At 37.2% G+C, this 26645-nt stretch overlaps 1 protein-coding gene across 1 annotated transcript in view; it reads left to right on the forward strand.

Moving 5' to 3' along the window:
* The window catches only part of Nlg3 (Neuroligin 3), a 43715-nt gene that overhangs the window by 1043 nt on the left and 16027 nt on the right, over nt 1-26645 (forward strand). The window contains exon 2 of the mRNA XM_018111564.3: nt 9581-9744. Within this exon, the coding sequence (XP_017967053.1) occupies nt 9581-9744 (164 nt within the window). The remainder of the gene's footprint in view (nt 1-9580; nt 9745-26645) is intronic.

Consider the following 26645-nt stretch of genomic DNA (forward strand, 5'->3'; position numbering starts at 1 on the left):
TATGTGTGTGACCGTCTTTAGAAAGTTATTCGCATAAATTTCAAGTTTCAGTTATGCGTGTGTGTGTGTGTGTGTGTAAGGAGTGTGTAAAGTTGAGGAGCTGACGCGCTTTTATGTTAATCATACGACCCGTGCGCCGGCCAAGCAACTACTTAAGCGCTAGTTAGCCAACTGTGAGACAGAGGCCGACATGCCCTGAAACCCTTTGGGATTGGGCATAAATTTGACTAAATCAAATATTAAATAGTTGCTCGTTAGGGCAAAATGGGTTGTGGGAGATTTTAAGCTGATTTGAACACTGTTCTTGAAGTGCTTTGAATTTGTGAGACTAATAAATTTAAAAAAAAATCGAAGGAATAACGAAGCCAATACCAATGAAAGTAAATGGAAGAAACATTAAAGAACAAGTAGATAAATGCAATTTGAAATGCAACTAAAAGGGAAAGTTCAGTATTAATAAGTAAAAGATAAAGTCTCAAGAAGGAAAGAAAAATAGGAAAAAGTTAAAGAATATGATGAATAGTAGGAAGTGAATAGAAAGATATTGATAGAAAAAACTTATGATTGAATTGAATGACTGAAAGTAACAATGAAACGAAACGCTCGGACAAGTAGCTGACAAAAAGTAGTCAAAGTTGAAGTATACGATGAATCTCAACATAAATTATTCACGAAGTCTTCATTTTGTAGTCAACTCTCAAGTGATTTGTCTGTAACGACTTTTTATGCTGCAGAATAATTACTTCTTACAGCTGTTATTAGCCTTGTCTCGCAAATCACCTCACTTCAATTCCATTAAAACCAAAATGCAGTAAATTATTTTTTTACTTTTTGGTTGAATAACTCCTTAAAAAGGTTATGCGCCGGCGAACCCTTTTGAAAGCTAAAAATCTGCCATTTAGCTGTTGCTATTTCTTGCGCAATCGCAATTTAGCTGGATTCTGCTGAACCCTCGTCTTAATAATTTAATGCGGCCTGAAGCCAACAGCGCGAACCCCTTTGCAAATCTGAGCTGTCAATTTAAATACGTTAAATCATTTCGCAGTTGCTTGAGCCTGAGAGTCTGCCGCGAAGAGGAGACGCGCGACAGCGCCTGCCAGCAAATACATAAAATGATCAAAAACCCATTACTTGAGGCCACTCCAGAGGGTCGAGAGTGACCAGACGGTCTGGAGTGCGCAGCCGTTGCCTTCGACCGGCCTCTATCGCCCCGCAATTGTCACCTCAATTAACTTGGCTCATTATTCTCAAGTGCGGGCCCAAAATGCGAAAGCACAAATACAACAAAAGTACAACAGACTTGCAATAATGATGAAAATACGCGACGACGACGACAAAAAAAAAATGATGAGGGAAAGAAAGCCAAAGGTCAGTAGCGGAGACTCGGTGGGGCTTCTGCTTCTGCTTGAAATGCTACACAAATTAAATATTTACGCTGCCGCCAGCTGCGACACTCGAATAGCAGCAGCAGCAGCAACAACAATGAGAAGTCGCGGCATCTAATTTACAAACGCTCCCAAGTGGCAAATCATTATTCACAAAGATTCCCACGACAACGTTGTCCTGCCGCCGTATTGTTTGCTTTGTAAAGGGTGCCGGCATAAAGTTGCTGCTCTCTCTCTCCCTATCTCTCCCTCTCCCTGTATCTGTGTCTCTCTCTTAATACTCTAACAGGGGATACCTTAAGTACATCTTAGCTTATAAAGTGCATAAATAAATACATTATTATTTAATAAAATATTTTTGGATTTTGTGCCAAACAACTTGAAGCTTCTCTCCCTCAAGTTTCATTAGCATCTTGCTCATTTGTTAGAGTATATATTAATTATATAATATATACTCTATAATAATTATATATAAGTGAAGACTATAGAAAAGGTAGATAGTAAATGTGGTCACAGTGAGTCTGAGTGAAATTATTCTGAATTTTATATTATTTTACTCAGGCTGTAACAAAAGTAAATTTAAAATCCGTTTCCAACCCAAGCCTACCACCTGATGCATTGGTTAGATTGAAGGTGCTTATCCTGAGCATAAATAATATGTTCTTTCATTTATCTTTCATTTTCATTCCTTTTATATGCATCTACACTGACTTTTCTTCTAATAAATCTGACCCAATAGTTATAAGAAATTACATTGAATATAATCTTGTATCTCTCTTCTCGTCTGTTACTTTCTCTTTCATCTCTGCATATATTCACTCAATTAAATTTATAAATATAATATTATAGAGTATTTAAAATCAGCATAGTTTTTTTTTTATAATTTCTGTCAATTTATTGTTGATATTTCCATTTTTATGGCTTATGAAAAAGCAAAAACCTCTGAAAAAGGGATCTTAAATCAGAGCTGCGCAAATAAATAAAATTGCTCCGAATTTCTGCCAAGTCAAAGCTGATGAATGACGAGCGGGCTGTGTGTGGCACCTGCTGCTGCTGTTGCCGCTGCCACGAAATTTTCGGCTGACATCATCGCAATTGTCAGACAATCTCTGTTTGTCTGTTTGTTTGCCTGTTTGTACGTCAGCTCCCCATCGTGAGCCGCGCATTGCCTGTGGGCCCGTTGACAGCTTGGGCCCGGCTAGCCAATAAACTCCTTGAGTAATGTTCCACTGATTTTTCAGCACGTCAGCGTAATAAAGCTGTTTGGACCATCAACGGACGACCGGACAGCCAGACAGACAAACACTCAGACTCAAGGTACAAAAGATCATTTACAAAACGCGAAACTGGATACGTTACGGCCCATTCCTGGAGCCTCCACGCCACAGGAATTACCTTGGCTGGTACTTGAGGCTTATTAGCTTAGAATAAAAAATAAAATGTATTTATAGGAGAATGCCTCGTCGGTATATAAAACGAAGTTTATTTGCTGGCTCAAATGATATTTAAGAATTTATGGTAGACAGGAGTAAGGTAAGATTGCCAATGAAAACTCAGAGATATAGGGTCTTCTTATTTCTGCGGTCTTCTTATCTCTTTCTCTATTTATTAGAGCAGTTAACGTTTTTAGGGTTACTAGTAACTAAAGAGGAAAAGAATTTCCTGGTAAAGAAATCTAGCAGGCTTACGTTAAAATGAATATAGATACAGATACAGATACAGATACAGATACAGATACAGATACAGATACAGATACAGATACAGATACAGATACAGATACAGATACAGATACAGATACAGATACAGATACAGATACAGATAACGAGATACAGATACAGATACAGATACAGATACAGATACAGATACAGATACAGATACAGATACAGATACAGATACAGATACAGATACAGATACAGATACAGATACAGATACAGATACAGATACAGATACAGATACAGATACAGATACAGATACAGATTACAGATAAGATACAGATAATACAGATACAGATTACAGATACAGATACAGATACAGATACAGATACAGATACAGATACAGATACAGATACAGATACAGATACAGATACAGATACAGATACAGATACAGATACAGATACAGATACAGATACAGATACAGATACAGATACAGATACAGATACAGATACAGATACAGATACAGATACAGATACAGATACAGATACAGATACAGATACAGATACAGATACAGATACAGATACAGATACAGATACAGATACAGATACAGATACAGATACAGATACAGATACAGATACAGATACAGATACAGATACAGATACAGATACAGATACAGATACAGATACAGATACAGATACAGATACAGATACAGATACAGATACAGATACAGATACAGATACAGATACAGATACAGATACAGATACAGATACAGATACAGATACAGATACAGATACAGATACAGATACAGATACAGATACAGATACAGATACAGATACAGATACAGATACAGATACAGATACAGATACAGATACAGATACAGATACAGATACAGATACAGATACAGATACAGATACAGATACAGATACAGATACAGATACAGATACAGATACAGATACAGATACAGATACAGATACAGATACAGATACAGATACAGATACAGATACAGATACAGATACAGATACAGATACAGATACAGATACAGATACAGATACAGATACAGATACAGATACAGATACAGATACAGATACAGATACAGATACAGATACAGATACAGATACAGATACAGATACAGATACAGATACAGATACAGATACAGATACAGATACAGATACAGATACAGATACAGATACAGATACAGATACAGATACAGATACAGATACAGATACAGATACAGATACAGATACAGATACAGATACAGATACAGATACAGATACAGATACAGATACAGATACAGATACAGATACAGATACAGATACAGATACAGATACAGATACAGATACAGATACAGATACAGATACAGATACAGATACAGATACAGATACAGATACAGATACAGATACAGATACAGATACAGATACAGATACAGATACAGATACAGATACAGATACAGATACAGATACAGATACAGATACAGATACAGATAAAATCTCCCGTTTTCCAAGCCAATTTATTAATAAACAATATTTCCATTATTGGCTTTGAATCATTTCGCTGTCAAGGCGCACAAATGACAATGCTCGCTTACTATTTCCATTCAGAGAGCCGCAGCTTATCGCTTATCGTTTTCCGGAAGCAAACAAGCGCGAAAATTTGAATATTTAGAGAGAACAAACAAATCGTAGTTCTCGCAGGCAACAAAAATACGCCACGCATATAAATGAGACGGCGAGAAGCAAACAGGGGTCAGAGGACACAGGGCATAGTCCAGGGCATAGCAGGGCAGCAGCACGGTAGGACACGGCCAGACACATGCAGTTTGGCATTTCGTCTGTCGACAGGTAGGGGTGTGGCTGTGCCGTGGCACCGTATAATCTGCATGTGGCCCGTGGACAGAAGGTGGCAACGTGAACGTGGCTGTGACACACACAATCTGTGAACTGAGGCTAAAGTCAAAGGACAGCACAGGACTCTGGCCAAGACACTCGGAGCGGTTGCCTCGCTTTGGGCTTAAATACATCAAACAGAAGCATAATCTCAGCCAAGCGGAAAAATGCATGCGCCTGAGAGGACGTAGCGCAGACAAGCTAAGATATTTATATAGATATAGAACGGCCAGGGGAGGGTTGCTTGAGGGGGTGAGCTCGGGTGGTAAACGAAAACGATATGCGACAGTGCGACCACGTCAAGCAAAATAGATTAATTTTACCTGTGGGCAACGTTGCAGAAGTCTGGCAGAAGTCGCTTTTCCCTCTCCACCTCTCTCTTTTTGCTCTATGCCTCTGCCTCGCGCTCAGCGCTGCTGGCTCACAAATTAGATTGGCAGCCGCAGCCACCGTGCCACGCCCACCGGCTTCGTCTATGGTACTCACGCATAAAGCTTTGCCGCCGCAGTCAAATTAAATAAAATCCAATTTAAAATGAATTTTCGCAATTTCATTTACAGCGCAACAACAACAACAACAGTAGCAGCAACAACACCTCGGGCAACAGCAATTTATGCAGCAACAGCAACGTTCTGATGGTGGCGGCAGTACCACGCCCCTTAACCCAGCTTTTTGGCTTGTCTTGCGCACCGCACTTGAGTCTGAAATTGGAATTAGCGTTTTTAATGATGGGCACCAAATTTCGGTTCACTCTCCCATTTTTAATAACTTTTCTCACTCACTCGCTCTGCCTCTCTTTCTCTTTCTGTTTTCACTCATACCCATCAAACGGAGCACTTATTAATGCGGTTTCTATTAGAAAAACCGTTAGCCAAAGTTTTAGCTCGCAACGTTTATACGACGGATATTTTCCATTTAAACGCTCAAGCGTCATGCATAAAGCTCATACTACCGCGGGCTAATTTGAGGTGGCGCAGGGGGAGCACAGGTAACAGGTAGCCCGAGCGCAGGACTTGTCGTTGTTAATCCGCTTGTATTTCATAATCCTTGCGCTAAAAGCAAAAGCTTTGTGACGTCTAAAGTGCCAAGTGCTTTCAAAATTTATTTTAAAACAACAACTGCATTCGGTCTGGCTTTATGGGCTAGAGGGGGGGGGACTCAACAGAGAAGTGCGAAGCGGAGTGATGAGAGGAGGGAAGTGAAGTGGGTGGAGGCTGGTTACGTGTGCTTTTGTGTTGATTATGTATATTGCCTTTGGCGGCTTGTCAAAGCTGATGCTGTGGTTATAGCCTGTGGTACGAGCTGAAGCGGGTGCAGCGGCAGGCGAGGGTCATGCATACTTATAACTAAATAAAATTTCTAACTTAAAAGCTTCTAAGCACTCTTTGAGGAGGAAGCAACTCCTTTTAGACGCATGTATTTAGTCAACTGTACATAATACATAGTAATGTCGAAATTTAAGTAATACAAACGGCTTTTGAACTAGGATTTGAGAATTAGAAGAGAGCTTAGAGTAGAAAGCTGAATTACCGCTTTGCCTGCACTGAATTGAATTATAACTTAGAGCTGTTGCTGATTCCGCGAACAAATGAGTCATAAGTTGCTACGATTATATATAAATACTGCGCCAGCTAGACTTATCTTAAGCTTTGATTCATTCAAGATCTAATAATTAGAGCTGCAAAAACAACCTTATCCAATCGATACCATCGATTTCCTATCAATACCATCGATAATTCCATTTATAGACAAAACATTTTTGTTATACAACTAAGAAAGAAATGATGTACTAATGATATAATTTAATTATATTTTGAAAATTATTTTAAATACTAGGTTTTAAAGAATATTTCTTGCTACTCTGTAACTGCGGCTGCCTTGCTAAAAAATTGTTTCTGATTCAACCGAACTATATCGCTGAAATGAATATCCATCGAGGTCGTCATTTGCGTTTTAACAGCTCTATCAGCAGCATCGATGTGAACTTACTTCATCTGCCTCTTCCTAATTGGTCAAGTCCAACTGTTTTCTGTTTCCATTTCAAGAATTTCAAGCTGGTTTATTTTTATTTTCAAAAATCTCTAACTGTTTCAGAGCTTTGCATACCCCATTCTCTTATTAACAAAACAAACTGCTGACCTTTGAGTCATAAAAGCGCTGTTTCTTTATTATATGTCAAATGATTGTCGAATAAGCTTCATTACATCTCCGCTTCAGTGAAAACGCTGCAGCCGGAAGTAGTTTATGTGACAAAAGCTCTGGCAAGCGCATTAAAAACTTTACAGAGTTGTCAACTCGCATTCGGAGCCTTTATCGACTGTAGTTAAAATCTGTACAAGCACTAGTGCCGGCCACGCCCCTTTCGCTGGCATGACCCCAATTGGGCCGCCCATTTTATAAGCTTAATACCCATTTCTCTTGGTGGAGAGTCGGCTTATCAGTGCCGCTCCAAGCGAATGCAAGACTATGGGCGTGGCATGGGGCGCAGGACGCACGGCGAGCACACAAAAGTCACATAAACAAGATCGCATCCACTTGAAAACTGAGCACATTCGCACGCAGCTGCGGGGCAGCAGATGATGGGGTTGCGGGAGCACACATTAAAAATTCAAAATGTGGCTTTTACGAGCTGTAGCTGCTGCCGAGAGTTCTAGACCCGTTGACGGGCGAGCGGCGAGTGGTGTGTGGTGGGTGGTGAGTGGCGCTCTGGCACGGTGAGTGTCACCTGCCATCAGAAATGTGTATTTGCAGCGTACAAAAACAAAAACAACAAGCGATGTTCCCAACTGCCGCCATTCAAACTTTTCACTTTCATTAAGTTTAGTATATACATATATTTTTTCTGTCTCTTATCCACGACGCTGGGTTGTTCTCGCACCGCAGCTGCTCGGTTGGCCATTTAGCGGACAGCGCGCGAAATGAAGTCAAAAATTAAACTTTTATTACCTGCCTTATTGTTTAACCATCAAATTAATGATTATTATGGCAATCGCGCGGCCGCCACAAGCGACCATTAAAAGCTTGTTGGGGTCAAGGGGTCACGGACTCACTTCGCGGCCATTTCGCCAAATATAATAAAAGCACAATGAGAAGAACAAAAATTAAATATATTTCCGGACCAAAACAACAATAAAAAAAATAAAAAATAAAAAAAAAAGAAATAAATGAAATTATATAAATTCTCATTCCGCAATGCTATTAATGTTAATGCCTTTTCATGGGTTCGGGTTGGCCATAATGGACCCCCCAGCTCACACAGATAAGTTGGCCGAAAGGGAAATTTTTAATGCCAGCATTGATTTTCGCTTTATGACAATTTGATGTGGCCCCAAAGATGCGCCACTTGATGAGCCGTAGCTCAGAACGATCCGTAAAAAGGCACAAGACCACAGAGAATATGATTTATATGAAATATTTTTGTAACACAATTTTTCATCAATTAAATCATTAATTAAATGCAAAAAATAAAAAAAAAATATATATATCAAATACATTTTCAGTTTATTTGATCTATAATTGATTTTCTCTCTTAATTTATTTATTTCAAATTAACATTTTCATCAACTAATCGCAATTGTGAAAATTCATCTACACTTTCATAGTAATTTAGCCAATGGAAAACGAATTCCAAATATTAGCAAATTGCTTTTGGGCCGATCGCAGTGCAGAAGGCCCCGCAATACAGGCATTTGATATTTGCAGCAAATACCCACTGCTCGGCCACATTTCGGGCTAAACACTTTGGAATGTGCAATTTGTTTGCGTATTGAGTGCAAACAACTAGTTTCGGTTCGTTTTTGAGTGCTTGGGGCCAGCATGGTTTGATGTCTGTCACACGGCAGATTAAAAACAAATAATACTAGAAATTTGAAGTGGGTTCAAGGCAGCAACTGACAGCAAGCAAGGGGGTGAGGCGCTGTGCGGCAGCATGGCCAATAAGCCAGTCATAAATGAGCACAAGGACAGAATGCCATTTGCATGACATGGCCAAAAACAGCAGAGAAATGCAGCAAATGTTGCTGATGGAATCGACGAGAATAGAGTAAGAGGATAAGAGAGAGAGATATAGAAAGTGAGAAAGAGAGCGAGAGAGAGGATGACAAAGTTAGCTGGCTGTAAAATCGAAAACCAATTTCACAGACGGCCCGAACTAAGCTTTTGCCCAAATAAATTAAAGTACCAAAAACTTTGTCAGCTCAAATCAAAAAGTTATTATGACCCAAGGACAGAAATTTGTGACGCGAAGGCTGAGATTGCGAACAATGCTAGCTAAATTAATCTATTTATAAGGCATAAAAAATAGACTACTTTCGAAGCCTTTTTAACAAGGGATAACAAAAATTGTCACCAGCAACTAAAAAAGTGCTCGACCAAGAGATACTGTTTACCAAAATGTAATGTCTTCAATTAAAAAAGTTATTAAGTCTGGCTGATAACAAGTAAATGAGAAAGTATATCTATAATATATGTATGTACATATCAAATATAAATGATCCGAAGATCTACTCAACTCAAGTTGATATCAACTCCAAGACTCCCCTCTACCCGTTGAATGTTCTGATACAGAAATATAATGATGCCCTAACATTATTTTCAATGGGTTTAAGAAACTTTTGCCTTTTAGCCACAAATTTCTTATCCAATTTTCGATGCCTTGCAGATTCAGTCCCGTCTGTCCGCAGCGACTGCCGGACATACACAACGAGACCGCGGCGATGGAGCGCATGCCCAAGGGTCGCTTGGAGTATCTAAAGCGCTTGCTGCCCTATCTGCAAAATCAATCAGAGGATTGTCTTTATCTAAATATTTATGTGCCCATCCAAGGTAAGTGCGAGCGAGAGTCCAAGCCCCACAGGTTCGACCGGGTATGCTATACATGCTATCATTCTTTTTATTTCATTTTTTTTTTTTTTTTGCTCTTGGTGCGCCTAAAACCAAGAAAAATGACGCACATGCTCGGGGTGTTTGAATGTCCCGCTGCCCCCGTGTGTTGCCTAGACATTTTTCAGTCTTGTTTATTTAGCACTTTGCGAGGCATTTGAATAAATTGGCAAGCGGTAAGCGGCACGAAAATGGTTTGGGTAACTTGTTTCAATTTTTCTTCGGCTTTGCCCCACACGCCCCCGCATCAAACACTAATCCCAAAGGCCAGCGGCGAGCATGTTGGAAAAGGGTCAGCTTTTCCCAAAGTTTTCAGTTTTCCTTCTTCGCATTTTTTTTGTTTTTTGTTATTTATATTTTTTCTGTTGGCTCTTTGGTTTGCTCCTTTCTATCCATATCGCGCAAATGGACAAATGTTTCAACATTTTTCAAACGCCAAAGAATTTGCTAAGCTGCACAATACGAACGAACGCAGAGAGCGAGAGGGAGAGAGAGAGAGAGAGAAAGAGCGAGCAAATGCTAAAGAACCGGCACAAAGTAGCCAAATTTATGCAAAAATGTTGAGCCCATTGTCTGTATGTCTGTTTGTCTGTGAGCATGTCCCTGTGGACATTTCATCCATTTACGCGTCTGCCTGCTGATTGTATAAAATTTTTTGTATTATGACTAGAGTGGATTGAAGTCTGGATGAGATATAAATGATATAGCGATAGGTAGAGCTTCTGAAGGACAAATGATTTATAGAAGACGAGGATAAATGATTTATATAGGAATCTGTCTTTTGTTATTAATTTTTATTTTTTATTTTATTATCGTTTAGTGTGTTAAAGTAGTAAATGTTATTATAAAATATATTACAAACTAAAGAGTTTATCTCCCTAGAGTTGATGAAAAAGAAATGATTTATGTAGAAGTCAATCTTCAATATTTCATTATTATTATTTTCTTTTTTATTGTTATTAGTATTATTATTATTATTTACTTTTAGCAAACAAAAACTAATTTAAAAAAAAAAAAATCTATTTATACAATAAATTATAATAATATAATATAATTATGATGTGTTCAATTTATCTCCGAAAAGTTCTTGAAAACCAAACTATTTATATAAACACGATAGTGATTTATTTATATTTATATTTTTCTGCAACAAAATTTTTTTATAATTCTTATAATTTAAAAAATAAATGAAAAATAAAAAAAAAAAATTTTTTTCGGATATTATTTAATGTTAGTAAGAAATAATGTATTATTATATTATACAACATTATACATATTAGGTTATGTTGAATTAATCTCTGCATTGATTTACTTCTTTCTGCCCTATATACAAGCTATATTTTATGCAAATCTAATTTCGCTCACATTTCCAATTATTTTCAACCACAGCACAGTGATTATTTCTATATCATTTACATTTAATCAACACCTCAGCCTGCGCGTCGGCTCTTCAAAATTAATGAGCACCAAAAGCATTGATTTGAATATCTGGCTCGCTGAGTGACTAGCCGACTGACTGACTGGCTGAGGGCATGTCAAGTGCCAGCAATCAGTCATAAGCGAAACCAATTTGCTGAACAGCCAGCAATTAGATTATAGAAACCAAAAACGGAAACATCTTTGGGGGCAGTAGTTAACTAAATTGGCAAGTGTATAAAGAACTCGCTGCCAGTTGCCTAGACTCAACGTCAGTCAATCATTCGGTGCATCTGGCTGAGAGCTGCAATGGCCGACGTTCGACATGGCTGTTAATTACATTTTGATTAAAGCGCAAGGCGAGGGCAAAAATAACGCCGAGCTGAGAGCGGCGTCCCTAATGGAAGCTATCAGCGGCAGTTGTGGCGGACAAGAACAGCTGCGACGCCCTCATGCAGCACGCTGATGGTTGGGAAAGCAAAGGCTTGTTATCGCTGCAGACGGAGGGCCAGGCAATTCAATTGTCTAACGGGGGGCGTTAAGAGTAAAATTTAATACACCACTCACCGGCAAAGCAAATGTCTTTTCGTCTTCTCGCGCTGTCAAGACGTCAGCCACTGAGCGCCGTCTACTTCACCGGTCTGTCCATCACCCAGCCAGCCAGCCAGCCAGCCGGGCAGGCAGGCAGGCAGCCGGGCAGTCAGTCAGTCAGTCAATCAAGCTGCAATTGACTAAGAAATCAATTAACAGCCGTGCATTTACCCACGCGTTTACTTATTATATTTCCCCAGCTAATACCCTACTAAATGGAGATTAAAAAGGGGTATTTGTATTTCATCCACACAGACTCTACTGATGCCGCTGTTGTAGTAGCTGTAATCACTCTCATTATGCTAAGCAGTTGAAAGAGTTTTAGACATAGGGTATTTCAAGTACGCCAACTTTTCCCTAAGCACTCATAGTCATTGGTAATTAATTACCTGTGCTGTTTACCCTCTGCATTTGAGTTAATTTCTTTCAATTACTCGTGTTTTCTTAGCACAAATCGCCTGAGCTAAAAGTACACAGTCAGTTGACATCAAATAAAATCTTAAACAGCATATAACCAGAGTGCCTAATGTAGCTGAAATTAATAGAAAAATAAACGATATTCCTGGAAATCTGTCTGCCGATCTGAACAATTTAACTCTGCTCAAATCGAATTAGTTGTTGATTGAGTACAAAAAGGGAGCCAATTACGAACTTAGTGCGCCAGAGACAGATGCCAAAAATATAGAAGAATAAAAATGATATAGGTATGTATAATAACAGTATTTGCAAAAGGTCCAATTAAACGTCTTTCACGGCGGGTCAAAAGCCAACAATGAAAGAAAAAGGTGCTGGCAGACATAAAGGATGTAACTGTAGAAATTGTCGTCGCACCATTTGAGATGAGCATAAAAAATGTAGAAACTTCTATATATAAAAATATCTTAGAATCGCTGAAGTATGACAACAATTTACATTTCTCTGTAATTTGTCTTCGATACCAGACGCTCCTTTTCCAGATATACATACCTACAATATACATGTATATGTATGTATACATATCTGAAGGAAAAGCGAGGCCTTCCTTCCAAGAAGTGTTGTCTTGTGCTGAATTGCGAGAATTTATGTGAAATTATGATAAATTGTTCAATGACTGTCAAGCCTCGAGGCTGACGAAGGGTTCAAATTGGATTTTGTTTTTTCATCTGGTTACTCCGCTTTTCGTGTTTTTTTACATAATATGTGCTCCAAGCACCGCTAATTGAGCCTTGTACGCTGTGTCCCCTTGAGTGAATGGTAAAATTAAATATTTTCCTAGACAATTCCATTTGAAGAGACGAAATGAAATGCTCGCTGCGTATACAAGTTGAGCAGCTCAAAAGGGTCAAGTGATGATCCTCCAGACGCTTTTATCAGCTCTTCAGATTAGAAATCTTATAATTGGAGGCAATTTATAAAATTTTGACAGTTTAAGGCCATTTTGGTGGTGGGCCGCAACAAAGCCAAAACACTTAATGAGCCCGAGTCGGGAGTCGTTAAGGTGGGCGTGACTGCGTCCCATGTCGGGGCTTACCTTTAGTCGGGCACAAATAAATCATTATTTATTTGGCTGTCATGTCAAAATGAATTGCCAGATAAATTTACAAAAGAACCAAAAAGTGAAACACGAAAAGAAACGAAAGGCAAAAGAAAAATCCCAACGCTTAATGTCAAAATTAATGAAACTTTTTACAGACGACGGTATATTTGTGCTACACACATATATAAATGTATGCATACATATATTTTCACAAATATGCTATGCAAAAAGAAGAATGTGCATGTACAGGAGGAGGAGACCCTCACACAGACACACACATACACACTCACAACATCTTACCCGTCAAGTTCTTAATAAATCTCTTGTGCCTTTTACGTAGCATACTTTGCCGGGCTAAGCGCTCGAGCCGTTGGGTCTGGTATGTGCAGCTAGTTTAATCTACTCGGACATGACAATAAAATTTATATCATCTTTCCTTTTCGCCTGCTTAGTGAAGTCCTTTCTCGCCTCTGCGGTTTCTATTTGACTTTTGCCATTTGCCACTTCTCATTTTCATTTTATTCGCTCGCCTTTTTTATGCTCCTGTTTGCTTGCCGTTTTTCTTCTCTCCCCTATTTTATTTCATTTCTTTTCTTTTTTTTGTGAAATCTTGAGCTTGTTCGCGCTTTGAGCTCAAAATAAAAATAAATAAATAAAGCATAATAACAATAAAAAGCAGAAAATGCCACATTAACCATGATTTGCCGCTTTTCAAGCCACGCCGGGCCGGTCCACCGGGCCTGAGCCTGGACCTGGCCCTGGCCTCGCCGAGTTTCCTCCTGCGGGTGCTCTGCATTTTGGTCAGTTCGCCGTCCCGTTTGCATTGTTCGCTGTGCCGTGTTCAGATTTCAAGTTTATCAGCTGCTTTCATTTCGCTCATATTTCGCGCTTTACTGACTTTTTGCCTCGACCCAAGCCGGAATAAATGAGCTGCCATTTGAGCGAGAGATTAATGTAATGTCATAATTTCTAATCTACAGCATTTCAATGCGATTAACATCTGTTGGCATCACTTAATGGCGCTATACTAAAGACCATTGCGGCCATTGCCCAATAGACGCCTCAATCCAGATTTATGACCCTATGTCTAACACACGTGACCCGCGCGACTTTCTTCCCGGCAATTGCAGCAGTACAAACAAAACTCATATCTCTCACTCTCTCTCTCTCTCTCTCTCCCTCTATCACTCTCTCTCCCTTTATATATACATAAAAATGTAATGCAATATTGTCAGCTCAACGGCCTCGCAACATATAAATCAATAAGCCAATCAAGTGCTCGCAATCAGTAAACTTTCGGCGCGTGCCTACATGAAACAAACAAATATTTATCATACGCAATGTGCGCATTGGTGAATGAAATAAAATGTCTATAAAATGCTGCTGCAAAATATTAAAGTTAAGCACTTCATTAAGCTCCCATAACTAAGAAAATTTAATCAATTTATTTCAACAATTCTTATAGTATAGTTGTCAGAGCGTTAAATAAAACAAGTCCACATTTGAGGAAGATCGAATTTGAAAATCTTAAAACTACTTCCAGTCACTGAAAGGATGAAGTCCCATGCACACAGATATTTACTTTTATTTTATTTTAATAGAATAGTGACACATCGATTGGTACTGATAGCTGATTTTAAACCTACAAGAGGGAACTGCATCAATTACTTTTAAGAAATTAGAGCTATTCTTTATTTAATATATTTTATTGGTGCAATATTTATGATCATCCAAGTGATTTCATAGATTAAAAATGATGTAATCAAACCAGATTTAAAACTTCCAAAGACTTAAACACTACTCTAAAAAATAAATCCTTTTTTTTTTTTTAAATATAATATGTAAATATAATGAGGTTAGTAAATATAGCAAATAAAATAAATATAAAAAACATGATGATTGAATACAGAATAAGTTTTGCCCTAAGAAAATAAAAAAATAAAAATAAATAAATAAATGCATTTATGTATAAATATGAAAGCAGACTATAGAAATTAATCTAATCTAATAAAGATGTTGGCACCATAGCCAAACTAGAGACTTTGAACAATAATGTAGCTGAAGGAATTGTAGGAGGTGTTACATATATTGTGAACCATTTAAAACACCCCGCTGGGCGATCAATAAAAAGTTAGAGGGAAAAACCAATAAATATCAAATGGCAACAAAATACAATATTAAAGAATGTGCGAATATGTGTATGTGTGTGTGTTTGACATGTGTGATAGACAACACGCAATACAACCCCATGACACAGCCGGAAACGGAAATGAATGCGCAGTCTGCGTGTTGCATGCGGAAATGAAAATGCTGGTCAAGAATCCACTACCTCCAAAAAAACAATCGTAGCAAACATACGACGAAAGAAAAAAGCTGTATAAAAGTATGACAAAAATAAGTCACAAAATGCAAAGCGAATAAGAACTAAACTTTTTACTTTGCTTGCGAGCGAAACTTTGCAGTCAGATGATATTTCAGTCAGGATTTCACAATTGGGCGGAGTTTTCGTTCGCTTCGCTCAAAGTTCATGCTCATTTGCCTGTGCGCAGACAATCGGCAAAGAAATGCTAAGAAGCAGGCAGAAGAGAAAAAAAAACACACACACACACACACACAAAAATAAGAGAATTGTAGTAAAATTACATTTATTACATTTTCGCTTTCCTCCAAACTTTTGCCAGGCAAAGCAAACTTTTTGGGCCAGATTAAAGCAGAAAGCAGTTCGGCATGAATATACATGAACGAAAGTATTTCCAGCCTTTAAGCATTGCAACATTTTTGTTTGCTAAATGCCCAGAAATAACTGTCAAGGCGATTGCTTATAAATATTTAATTCTCATTAATGCAAAATTTTCAATGGCTTTTCCAGTTACTCTAAGTAAGTAATCAATATTTAAGCCGTGACGCGCTGAGCTTTTAATAAATTTCTAAGCAAAAATGCTGAAACGGCCCCGCAGCATTCATAAACAGAAAAGTTTTTAATTCTTGGCTAATTAAAAAGGCAATTTAAATGCAAACTAAATGAAAAGCGCGTCCGAAAATTTTCCAACTTAATTAATAAATCGCCACGCTATGTGGCCGCTGAATGCGTTTGGGGCATGTGGGCGTCGCACAGTAGGCCTCTGACTGAAAAATGTGGTCAAAACTCATGGATTGACCAGATGCGATAATTCACCAAATTATTGATTATATAAATCAAAAACTCTAGTTGCACTCATGGTTAACATTTTGGTATTGTTATGCTTAAAACAAACAAACAAAACAATCAAAATATTTATATTAAACATATTTATATTTATTCTTATATTTAGAAATATTCATATATAAATTTAAAGTGATCTATAGAAAAAGGTTAAGAAACTAATTTTTGTTATCCTATTTTTGATTAAAAAATTGAGTTTTTTTAATAATTAATATTTGTTAACAACTGTAAATTTTTGCTATGCAAGCGTTTTATTTTCTTTCATTAAATTTACTTTGCTCAAGGCACAGCTTATAATTAACAGTTGAGCAATCTAAGGTTCTATCCGTGAGAATATTGTACCCTTTACTCTCGCTCTGAGCAAATGACTTCGGTTCATATCCTTTCTATTGTCAGTTGAGCGCCTTCAGTTTCACTCATCGTATCATTTAACGAACATCATTTATGGATATGCATGTGAGTGAGACTCAGAAGAAGAATACATGCACAAAATCTACTTCATACTTCGCTCAGCTCAACTGAGTAGTTGGAGGGAAACCAGAGCGGATAAATCGATAAAAAGGTTTCGGTCTGATCGCAAACGAAGTCGTTAGAGAACTGATACATACAATCGGTTGATCTCTGAGTTTGTTCTCAGACTGTGCACAGTTAACACATATTTTTCTACATTGCAAAACGTTCAACAGTTGTTTTCGATCAGTGCACAACAGTTATGATTGTTGCATTGAGAAATGAACAAAAACGCCCCAGTGTGCGTTAGCTCTAGCTCAACACATTCTCCCCACTAGGCTCCCCTCCAGTCTCTGGCTGCTTGTCGTTATTATGCCCACAACTATGCGAATTGTTTAAGCAGCACAATAAAGCTATGCTGAAAGCTGGCTTTGTTTTTTATTAGACTTAAATACATATATATGTACACACATCTTCTAGTGTCTTTTTATTTAATATGGTACATAGAGTACATAGCTGTTAGACAAGCATACTCACTTCTCATCAAGAGAGATTCAAGAGCCCATGCGTAAAACAATCAAGCATATATTGAGTTGTTCCACAGCTTAATTTCGCATATTCTTCCACAATATCCGCAGTTGGCAACAAGTCGCATAACATTCGAGTAAATCTTTTTAAGCCGCTCGCTCAGCGCGAGGCGGTCTCCTGCCCGTTGCTGATTGCATTTGCTGCTTGCGATTGCATATTTCTATCAGCAGTGACAACAACGGCTACGAATATTGTAGCAATCCGAAAAAATACCGTCAAGTGCTGATGGAAACCCATAAATACTCAACGTACATACAACAGCAACAGCAGCAATAACAACAACAGCAAGGAAAATGCTGGGGAAAACTTTGTCAACTTTGTGTAACAAACGAAGCACTTGCATACATATTGACTTTAACTGTAAGCGTTTATTGTTGATTGAGTGTATGTGTGTGGAGGTATGTATGCGTGTGTGTATAAATATGTATGTCGGCCATCAATAAATCTGCAATATATATGTTTATATGTTTTCGCTAAGCCTTCGTTGGCGAACTATGGCGAACATTTGCTGCCATCGATTTGTAGTCGTAAATGCGATTGATTTACTTTTACTTTGCCCCTCCTCTCTCTCTCTCCTTTCTTTTCTTCTTTTTCTTTCTTTATTTTTTTTTTATATATATATATATATATATATTATCACTACATTCTATTCGAATTATTTACAGATTTTTAAGTATAATTTTCACCTTTTTGAAAGAATACTTTTTAAGAAATCACGAAAATAAAATAGCAAATATTTAATTTAATTTTTAATATTATTATTAATCTATAAACACCGAATATCTAAGGATATTGTTATTACCATGCTTTGAAATTTTTTTATTAAGTACATCCAGAAGAAAATGTTATCAGCAATAACTTTCGCATGGCAAAACCTTATAGTGAAGCAGCACAGGAAAAAGCTTACTCGAGTGGGTGTATGTATATATGGATAAATAAAAAATAAGGAACAAAAATAAAATGGTTCCCATATGAGCATCAGGTTATCTCCCGGTCACTCAGTCCTTTACATTTATATATAGCTTATACTAAGCCAAAATACAATTTTTTTTTTCCATTCCTTATGACATGGCTACAAATATTTTAATAACTAAAGAAAAGGCCACAAAAAAAAAAAAAAAATTAAATTGCTTACCTCCACAGCATTTGTTTAGCAAAGTATTCAACGTGGAAACCCATGGCATAACTCTTATTTATGGCACGTCTATAAATAGACGGAAGCTTCTTTACTTTAATTTAAAAAAAAAAAAATGTATATCGTTTATTTTTTGTTTTTGTGTGAATTTCCATATTCAATATTTGTACAGCAAATTGCGTTTTGAAGCGGATGTTTATATATTTTCGAGTGCGGCCCATATAATATTATTTTTTACACAGCTCACACACCCATACACATTTGTCTTAGATACACACTCATGCATTGCCATGCCATAAAATATGCATCAAAAATTTGTCACACTCCACACAAAATGGTCGAAAAGTTCACCTTCTTAATGGTCACTTGACCCAGAAAAGTGTAGCCCGCACACACATATATGATTGTGTAGGTGTGTGTGTGTGTAGAGAAGGCATTGAATTTAAATTGCGCATTAAATGCGAACCAGGAGGCATGTCCTTTCATCCAACGATGACGCAGCTGTGTGGCCCTTTTCCAAGAAATTGATAAGTCAAAGTTCATAATTGGACGTGCCTGAAGGGTCCACACAGCACACAATGTTGACATTCCGCACAGCTCAATTTGGCAGCTGGGAATTTATTTGCAGCAGGAAAAAACACTAAATGAAGCAAAAGCAGTTCTTAGCCTTATGTATACCAGTCCAACCCCTTCACTAGACCGCAATTAGGAGACGAGCCATAGAAATGTGCGCAAATTGAAATAGAAAATGGCAAAAAGAATGCCACAACAAATGGCTGGAAAACTATTTCCAACTCTTTTCAGGCAGTCGTCAGGTAAACCACTTTCTTCGCCCAGCGGCGGCGGTGCCAGCTCTCTTGCACTTAGCATGTCTCGGTCTAATTACGGGGCGTTGCTGACTGCCATTTTGCATGCCTTGTGTGCATTAAGCACACGCGTCCGTAGCACGAACCAAGCCAAAGGCATGTTTACACAAACTCAAAGAAATCGAAAAAAGAAGAAAAAAAAACAATGCAAAACTGAGCAGTTAGGAAGTTATATTTCTCGCTGAAACCCAGCGGAATTGCATAGATTGTTGCCAGCTCGTTTTTTATGCGGAATTCAAGTTGCTGCAACACGCAGTTTTGTACACCAGGCGCCTTATCTTGTGTGAAAACCTAAACAAATCTCAAACTAAATGGCTGCGGGGCACGGGGCGATAGGCCATAAAGCCTAAGCACATATTACGCGTTCATAAATTACGATCGTGACATTATATGTAATTAATCGGGCGTAAACTAACAATTAAGTAACATTACAAGAAGAGGCTAATTTATTGTACAAATTGATTGATGAATGTAATGTGAGATAAAACTGAAGACATATAATCAAAAATTTAAAAACTTCTTCATTAATGAGATATTTTATATAGAAAATAAATAAAAACCTTATAAAATATTAAAGTTTCGAAATTCTATTGCAAGAGAAATAACTCAAACATGAAGGAGTGAATTCATATGTATGTAAAAATCAAATTATAAAGAAAACAAAATATGTACGTATATGCTTGTACCTTTGTTTAAATTGAATAGAAGCATTTTTTCTTCTGAAGCTAAATTAGCTTTGCTCAGCGACATGGTCAAGTAAGAAATACTAAAATATTTTTAACCTTAGAACATAACAAACTTATCAATCGACAGAGAATATCTAAAATTTTACTGAGTCTTATAAGCTTTGCTAAAGATCTAAATTAAATTTCCAATTGAGTTTGGGTATAAATAGTTATGCTTACAACAATGAAGAGTAATGCAAAACTGAACACAGTTATACATCTAAGAGCCTAAAATAGAAATTAATGCAATAATTATTAAATACGGTTTGAATATTGCAGAATATGCAGATATTTGTGTTCAATATCTCCAAAAAATACAAAAATTAAAATTTTAAAACAATCTGGTTCGGGTGAAAATTCTTGAATACAAATAATTTTTGGTTTTTTGTCTGTAAAAAAGTTTTCTTCTCTTTGTGGCGTTGACAAAAACTGTCCATATTTTTGGTGGATGCATTAAGAGTGTTGAGAGGCTCTTTGATTCAATATATTTCAGCCCCAATTCCTAACTTTATTTTATTTTACTCACAGTTTTCAAAAGTAAACTCTATCATTTATGTATTCAATAAGCGCGAGCCATAACTATTCGCATATGAGCGAGCAGCCACACACTCGTTTGCACACCATTAGCCAGACTTGTGTAGAACACACTCACACACACTCACACACACTTACACACACTTAAGGGACAAAACAGTGTCATTTATTACCTTCCGTATACTTGGCTGCCAAACTGCCAAGCGGCGTATACAATATTTCATTATAAATTACACACGACTTACGTCAATTTGTTTGGGGCGGCCGTCAGAAGTTGGTTGAAGTTGGTGGGAAGCACAAGAACAAGAAGAAAAAAAAAAAGAGAACATAAAAAAAAGAATTACAGGAATCTCATAAGTAAGCCATAACACACAGCCACACACATACGAAGAGTTTATTAGACAGCGGCAGCAAAAACGGAAGTGGCCATAATTTACTAACGAAGCCATAACAAAAATGCCCAAACAGCCGGCACAATGCGAAGCCAAACAAAAACCAGCGAAAAGGAAGACGGCAAAGGAGACGGCCTGACGGAGATAGGGCGAGTTGTTGGTAGTAAATTTATCAATCAAACTAGCGCAAAAAGAAACAACTTTCGAATAGTTGTAGCAATAGATAACAGCAACAGCAACAAAGACAACAACAACAACAACAGAATATACACTATTCTTGACGTCCATTTATATTTGACAATTTCCTGTTTGTGTGGATTGATGATGGGGCCACGTGGCATATGATTTGATTTTGCCCATTTGCGTATATTACGTATACGTCATGTTTGTTATTGATGAGTCCGACATGTGCTTGCCATCAATTATGTTTACGAAAAATACTTAAGCCAACTAAAGCCCAGTGGTTAGGGTGAGTGAGTGGCTCGAGTGCCACTCCACTCCACTCCACTCTATTCCACGCCACGCCACTCGAAGCGAATGTCATTTAAGTGCAGCACACAAAAGAAATAGCAAATTCAATGTAGTTCTGTTATCGATTATTATCGATTGCAAGCATTACACATAAAGAGAAGCTTGATTTATGTTTCCCATTCATCAGCATGAGGGTCGCTCAACTCTATCCTCCTCGCCTTTTATCGATATAATAAAACTGAGTTGTTAAGAAACTGACATGAACTGAACGCTCATATGCTTTTACCTTCGGCGTATTGAATGGAGCCTTTACCTCTTTACCACAGACGACCTCCATAAACGTTTCCCTTATGTTTAATCGATACATATCGATAGCGAATGTTGTCATTTCGCTTATTTATGTGTAACAAGGGCGAGAGCATATCTGCTGTGGCCCTCTTATAGACACTTTCCCAACATTTAAAATCCCTACTGGCCCATTTAAAATGATTACGGGGTATTAAATTGGGAAATATTATGCATACGCCCTGGTGCCGGGAGCACATTGTAAGCGCATTTATCGCCCGCTCCTTGAAATCGTAACGAATGCAGGAATTGTGCTCAAAATGTAACTGGAACGCAATTATGTGGCACATTTTGCCGCACATAAACTGCCACACCATGATGGATGAATCTGAATGGGAGGCTTCGCTGGTAAGGCGACAAAAATGGGGTGAAGCGAAGAACTAGGAAAAACTATTAAGCGCCAAGAGTTGGCAAGGTGCTAAAGCACTTGCTAAAGTCTTCGATTGCTGTCGGGAACTTGGTACTCTAGAATCCTGACTCTGTCATCCAATTGCGACCTTTTCTTTTTCTTTTCTTTTTTTTTTTTATTCTCCAGCTGCAATTTTCTTAAGCAGTTTTACGCCTGAACGCTGACATAATGTTGTTAACCGATAATACGTTGAAATTGAAAAGTGCAGTCGCTGGGATGGGGGAGCTACTAGAGAGAGAGAGAGAGAGAGAGAGAGAGAGAGGAGAGGAGAGCAGAGGAGGCAATAGCACTGCCTGCCTGCCACACAAAATCTCTTACGACAAATTGCATATTTCAATTTGCAACAACTTTGCAGGCTGTCTGTGGTGGGCTGCGAGTGTAACTGGGCTTCCGCTTCTGGACCAGACATTTCTTTCATATTGGTTTTTACTTCCAACTCTGGTCTCTAACGTCTTCCTTCTCGTTTTGGCCTGCTTTATGCCAGTTAAGGGTTTTTAGAGTCAGGTGTCTGCCGCATATTGGTTTGCTTAAAATGTGCCACACACAGACATACACACACACACACACACTGAGCGAGTCTTATGTGTATGCAAAAAGCCAGCCGAGCAGCTTTGCCTTGCGGTAAGTTAAGCCACAGTTAAGCTGATGCATGGGTTAAACTGTAAAATGTATTAAGATTAAGTGGCATTCAGTGCCAGCTACCTCCCAGCTGTGCCCAGTTCTGCCAGCTCAGTACTATCAGCATTTCACACACTCTCTCTCCTCTCTGTCTCTCTCTCTCTCTCTCTTTCTCTCTTTCAATCTATCCATTTCTTTTTCTCCCACTGTCTAGGCTTGCCCCTAAAAATGTATGCATTTGGCTTAAACTTGATTATTATGTTGGCAAATGTGTTCAACTAGCGAGAAAACGGTGTTTGACCCACTGAATGACGTTTTTCTCTTATAAATGAACTGTTGTTTTAACTGTGAAACGATAGAGAATAACCTAAGTTTAATAATGCTAAACTTACGTATGAGAGTTTATTTTTTCACTGTGTTCACATCAGATTATTTAATATATATATTTGAGATGAAGTAGATGACTTGGAGTCTTAAAATATAAAATTAAACTAGTGTTAAGAACTTAATTAAAATATGTTAAAAAATGGCTAATTCTCATTATTTATTATCTTAATTACTATCAACCATATTCCATTATCATATTCTTAGCTTAAAACTATAAATAAATAAAACTGTAGGGAGTTCACAACTGTATTTCGTTGTGGTATCCCAATGAACAATCTTTATTAACCTTTTTTTTTTTTTTTTTTTTTGCTAATACTTAATGAAAGAATATTAAATTGAGTTTTTTTTTTTCAAGAATATATAACAAGCATAATAGAAGAGTGCTCCATCCTGATGACAAGCAGTGTATATATAACTTGAAAATATTTTAATTTGGATATTTTAATCAAAAATAATTTTAAACAGAGTAAAAAATTCACTGGTGAAAGAATTTTCCTTTGTTGAATTAAATTTTAAAAAAATATTTATATATATATATATATATATATATATATATATATATATATATTTTTTTTTTTTTTTTTTTTTTTTCATTTACTGAATATTTATTTTAGCTAAATTTAATTTATGTAAATTCTCAAATATTTCGCTTCCAAAGGCCGTTCGCTAACCTTTTGAAGCGTGCCATGATATAGATATTTGCCAGGCAATTGCCATTCAACGCATCGTTTGCAGCACAGTCAGCGTTAAATGAGCGTGCAGAATACCAAAATAATATTCATAAATAAATACATACACCCACGCATATACACAGCATATAAGATATATACATTTATTCATATGCATATATCATACAAAAGGTTCTGGGCACATTTGAAAGGTGCAAATTTACAGACTTTATGATTTTTGCCAATTCGAGTCACAGGCACAATTCATAGAGCATGCGTGTGTGTGTGTGTGTGGGCAATATGTTGAGTACGTGTCTGTTAGTCATCATAATATTTTACATTTTTATGAAGTGCGAGACGCCGCTGAGGGCATCGCAATAAAAATCTTATTTAGTGGGTTATAAAAGTGCAAAAGAATCGAGTGGAACGGACGGGGAAGAGCAGGGGAAGGTGAGTGGCAGAGCTAAAGTTGGTTAACATTTGCAGAAGTTGCCATTTGTGCTGCGCACTTTTAATGTGCCACCAGAGCTGCCCTTTAATATTATTATTATTATTATTATTTCTCTTTTTTTTAATGATTTATCGGCATTTAAGTGTGGCGAAAAGCAGGGGCAACAAGCGCATCGTAAATTTTTTTGTGCGCCTAATTTAATGCAACAATTTCGGTGCGTATTTTTTTCTGATTCTCTTTACACTTATTTTGGCTCGCATATGACTGTCTCACTCGCACACATACACCTTGTACATTTATCAGTGTGAGCGCAATGGTGTGTGTGTTTTGCATGTTTGTATGTATGTGTGCGTGTGTTTGTGTACATAAATGTAAATTGAGTTTGGCGTCTAAAGTACTTTGTAATTTATGGCATGCAATGTGCGTAAGAAAGTCACGTGATAACTTTATCTCCTCTCTCTTTCGCTCTTCTTTTCCTCACTTCCTCTATCGCTCTGTTCTCTCTTTCTTTCATTCTGTTTTTCTTCCTGAAACACTCTCATTATTTCGTTATGCTTGTATGTGTGTGTCTGCTGCGTGTTTATTTATGACTGTTTAGCCACATTTTGCATGACGAAATCATAATTTTCAGCACTCAACTCGACTCGACTCGACTCTCAACTCAACTCAACTCTCGACCCTGGCAGCCATTTTGACATTTTGTTTGTTTCCTGCGGCTGCCGCATAACATATATGATAAGTACGTGCAATATATTAGACGAAAAGAAATATTCATGTTAAGCTTATTAACATTATCAGACTTGGCATTTGTTATTCCGATTACACACAGATTAGGTGGTTCATTTAGGGCTTAACGTTTTTAGGCCTTCCAAATAAATAACAAAACACCCAAAAAAAACACATTGAATAAACTCAAGCTCAATATGGAAAATGAAGAATCTAGATTTATGTGTTAGATGAAACCAACATCTCTAGATTATAAAACATACTTAGAATCAATTTAAGAATTCACTTGATTCATTCGGAATTATATGAACTTAGTGGAGTAAATTGTAAACAATTAAATGATTCATTGAGACTATACATATTAAATTAAATTAAACATATATTTTTCTGCTTTCTTCAGCAAACTGAACTCTTTGTGCATATTCCGACCTGTAAGCTTGTTAACCGCATTAAACATTTAATTTAACCAGCACTTAATTCATTCACAATGATTTAACCAAAATTTACCAGCTTATCCAAGTCGGGTAAAAGCAATTCAGGCATTACAAACTTTAGCAAATTCGTTGCGGGTACTTTTGGCCAACATGAACGCATATTCTATATGACATAGGCAAACTTTTCCATTAAATTTGTTCAAAACTTCCAAGTTAACTGTAACTTTCAATGACTTTTTGCATTCAACAGTCCATTTACCTAACCATACTCACACGCACGCACCCACAAGCACAGTTGCTCAAATAAGTTACACGCCAGGCAACGAAAATTTGTTTGCTCTGCCTTTGACCAAAGTTAGTTTAACCAACTTAAGGGCATTTTGCTTACTTTAAAGTATTTATACGTTGTATTATAATAATACTGGGATTTATATTCAAGCTCCTGAAGATGACTTCAGCGAAAGTGTAATTTACCTTTTACATTCTACACATGCATGGCATTAGGCATTTGCTTACATTCAAGTGCTAAGCACTCAATGAATTATGATCAACATATTCTTTTATGTATACTTATCACTAAGCATTTTTTTTTTTTTGTTTTTTTTTTTTTATTTTGTATTATTTTGTGCTCAGCCAGATTACTATTATTATCAGAGACAATGACTATTCTCATCCTATAAGAATATATATGTTATGCATATACTGTGCTCACATACTTCCCAGAAATCTTATAATCCATAAAAAATTTAACTTAATTATCCGCTACAGTATGCAATATACTTACTCTACAGTTGTACCATTTTATTGATCCGCACAGCCCTTTTAGCTTGTGAATTGTTTCTGTAAAGGTTTAAGCCCTCCAGCTTTAACATAAAAGTTCGGAAAAACGCATCGGGAAAATTGAAATGCATTAAACATGG

Source organism: Drosophila navojoa, chromosome 2, assembly GCF_054131105.1.
Source record: "Drosophila navojoa isolate 15081-1374.11 chromosome 2, UAZ_NAV_1.0, whole genome shotgun sequence".
Lineage (NCBI taxonomy): Eukaryota > Metazoa > Arthropoda > Insecta > Diptera > Drosophilidae > Drosophila > Drosophila navojoa.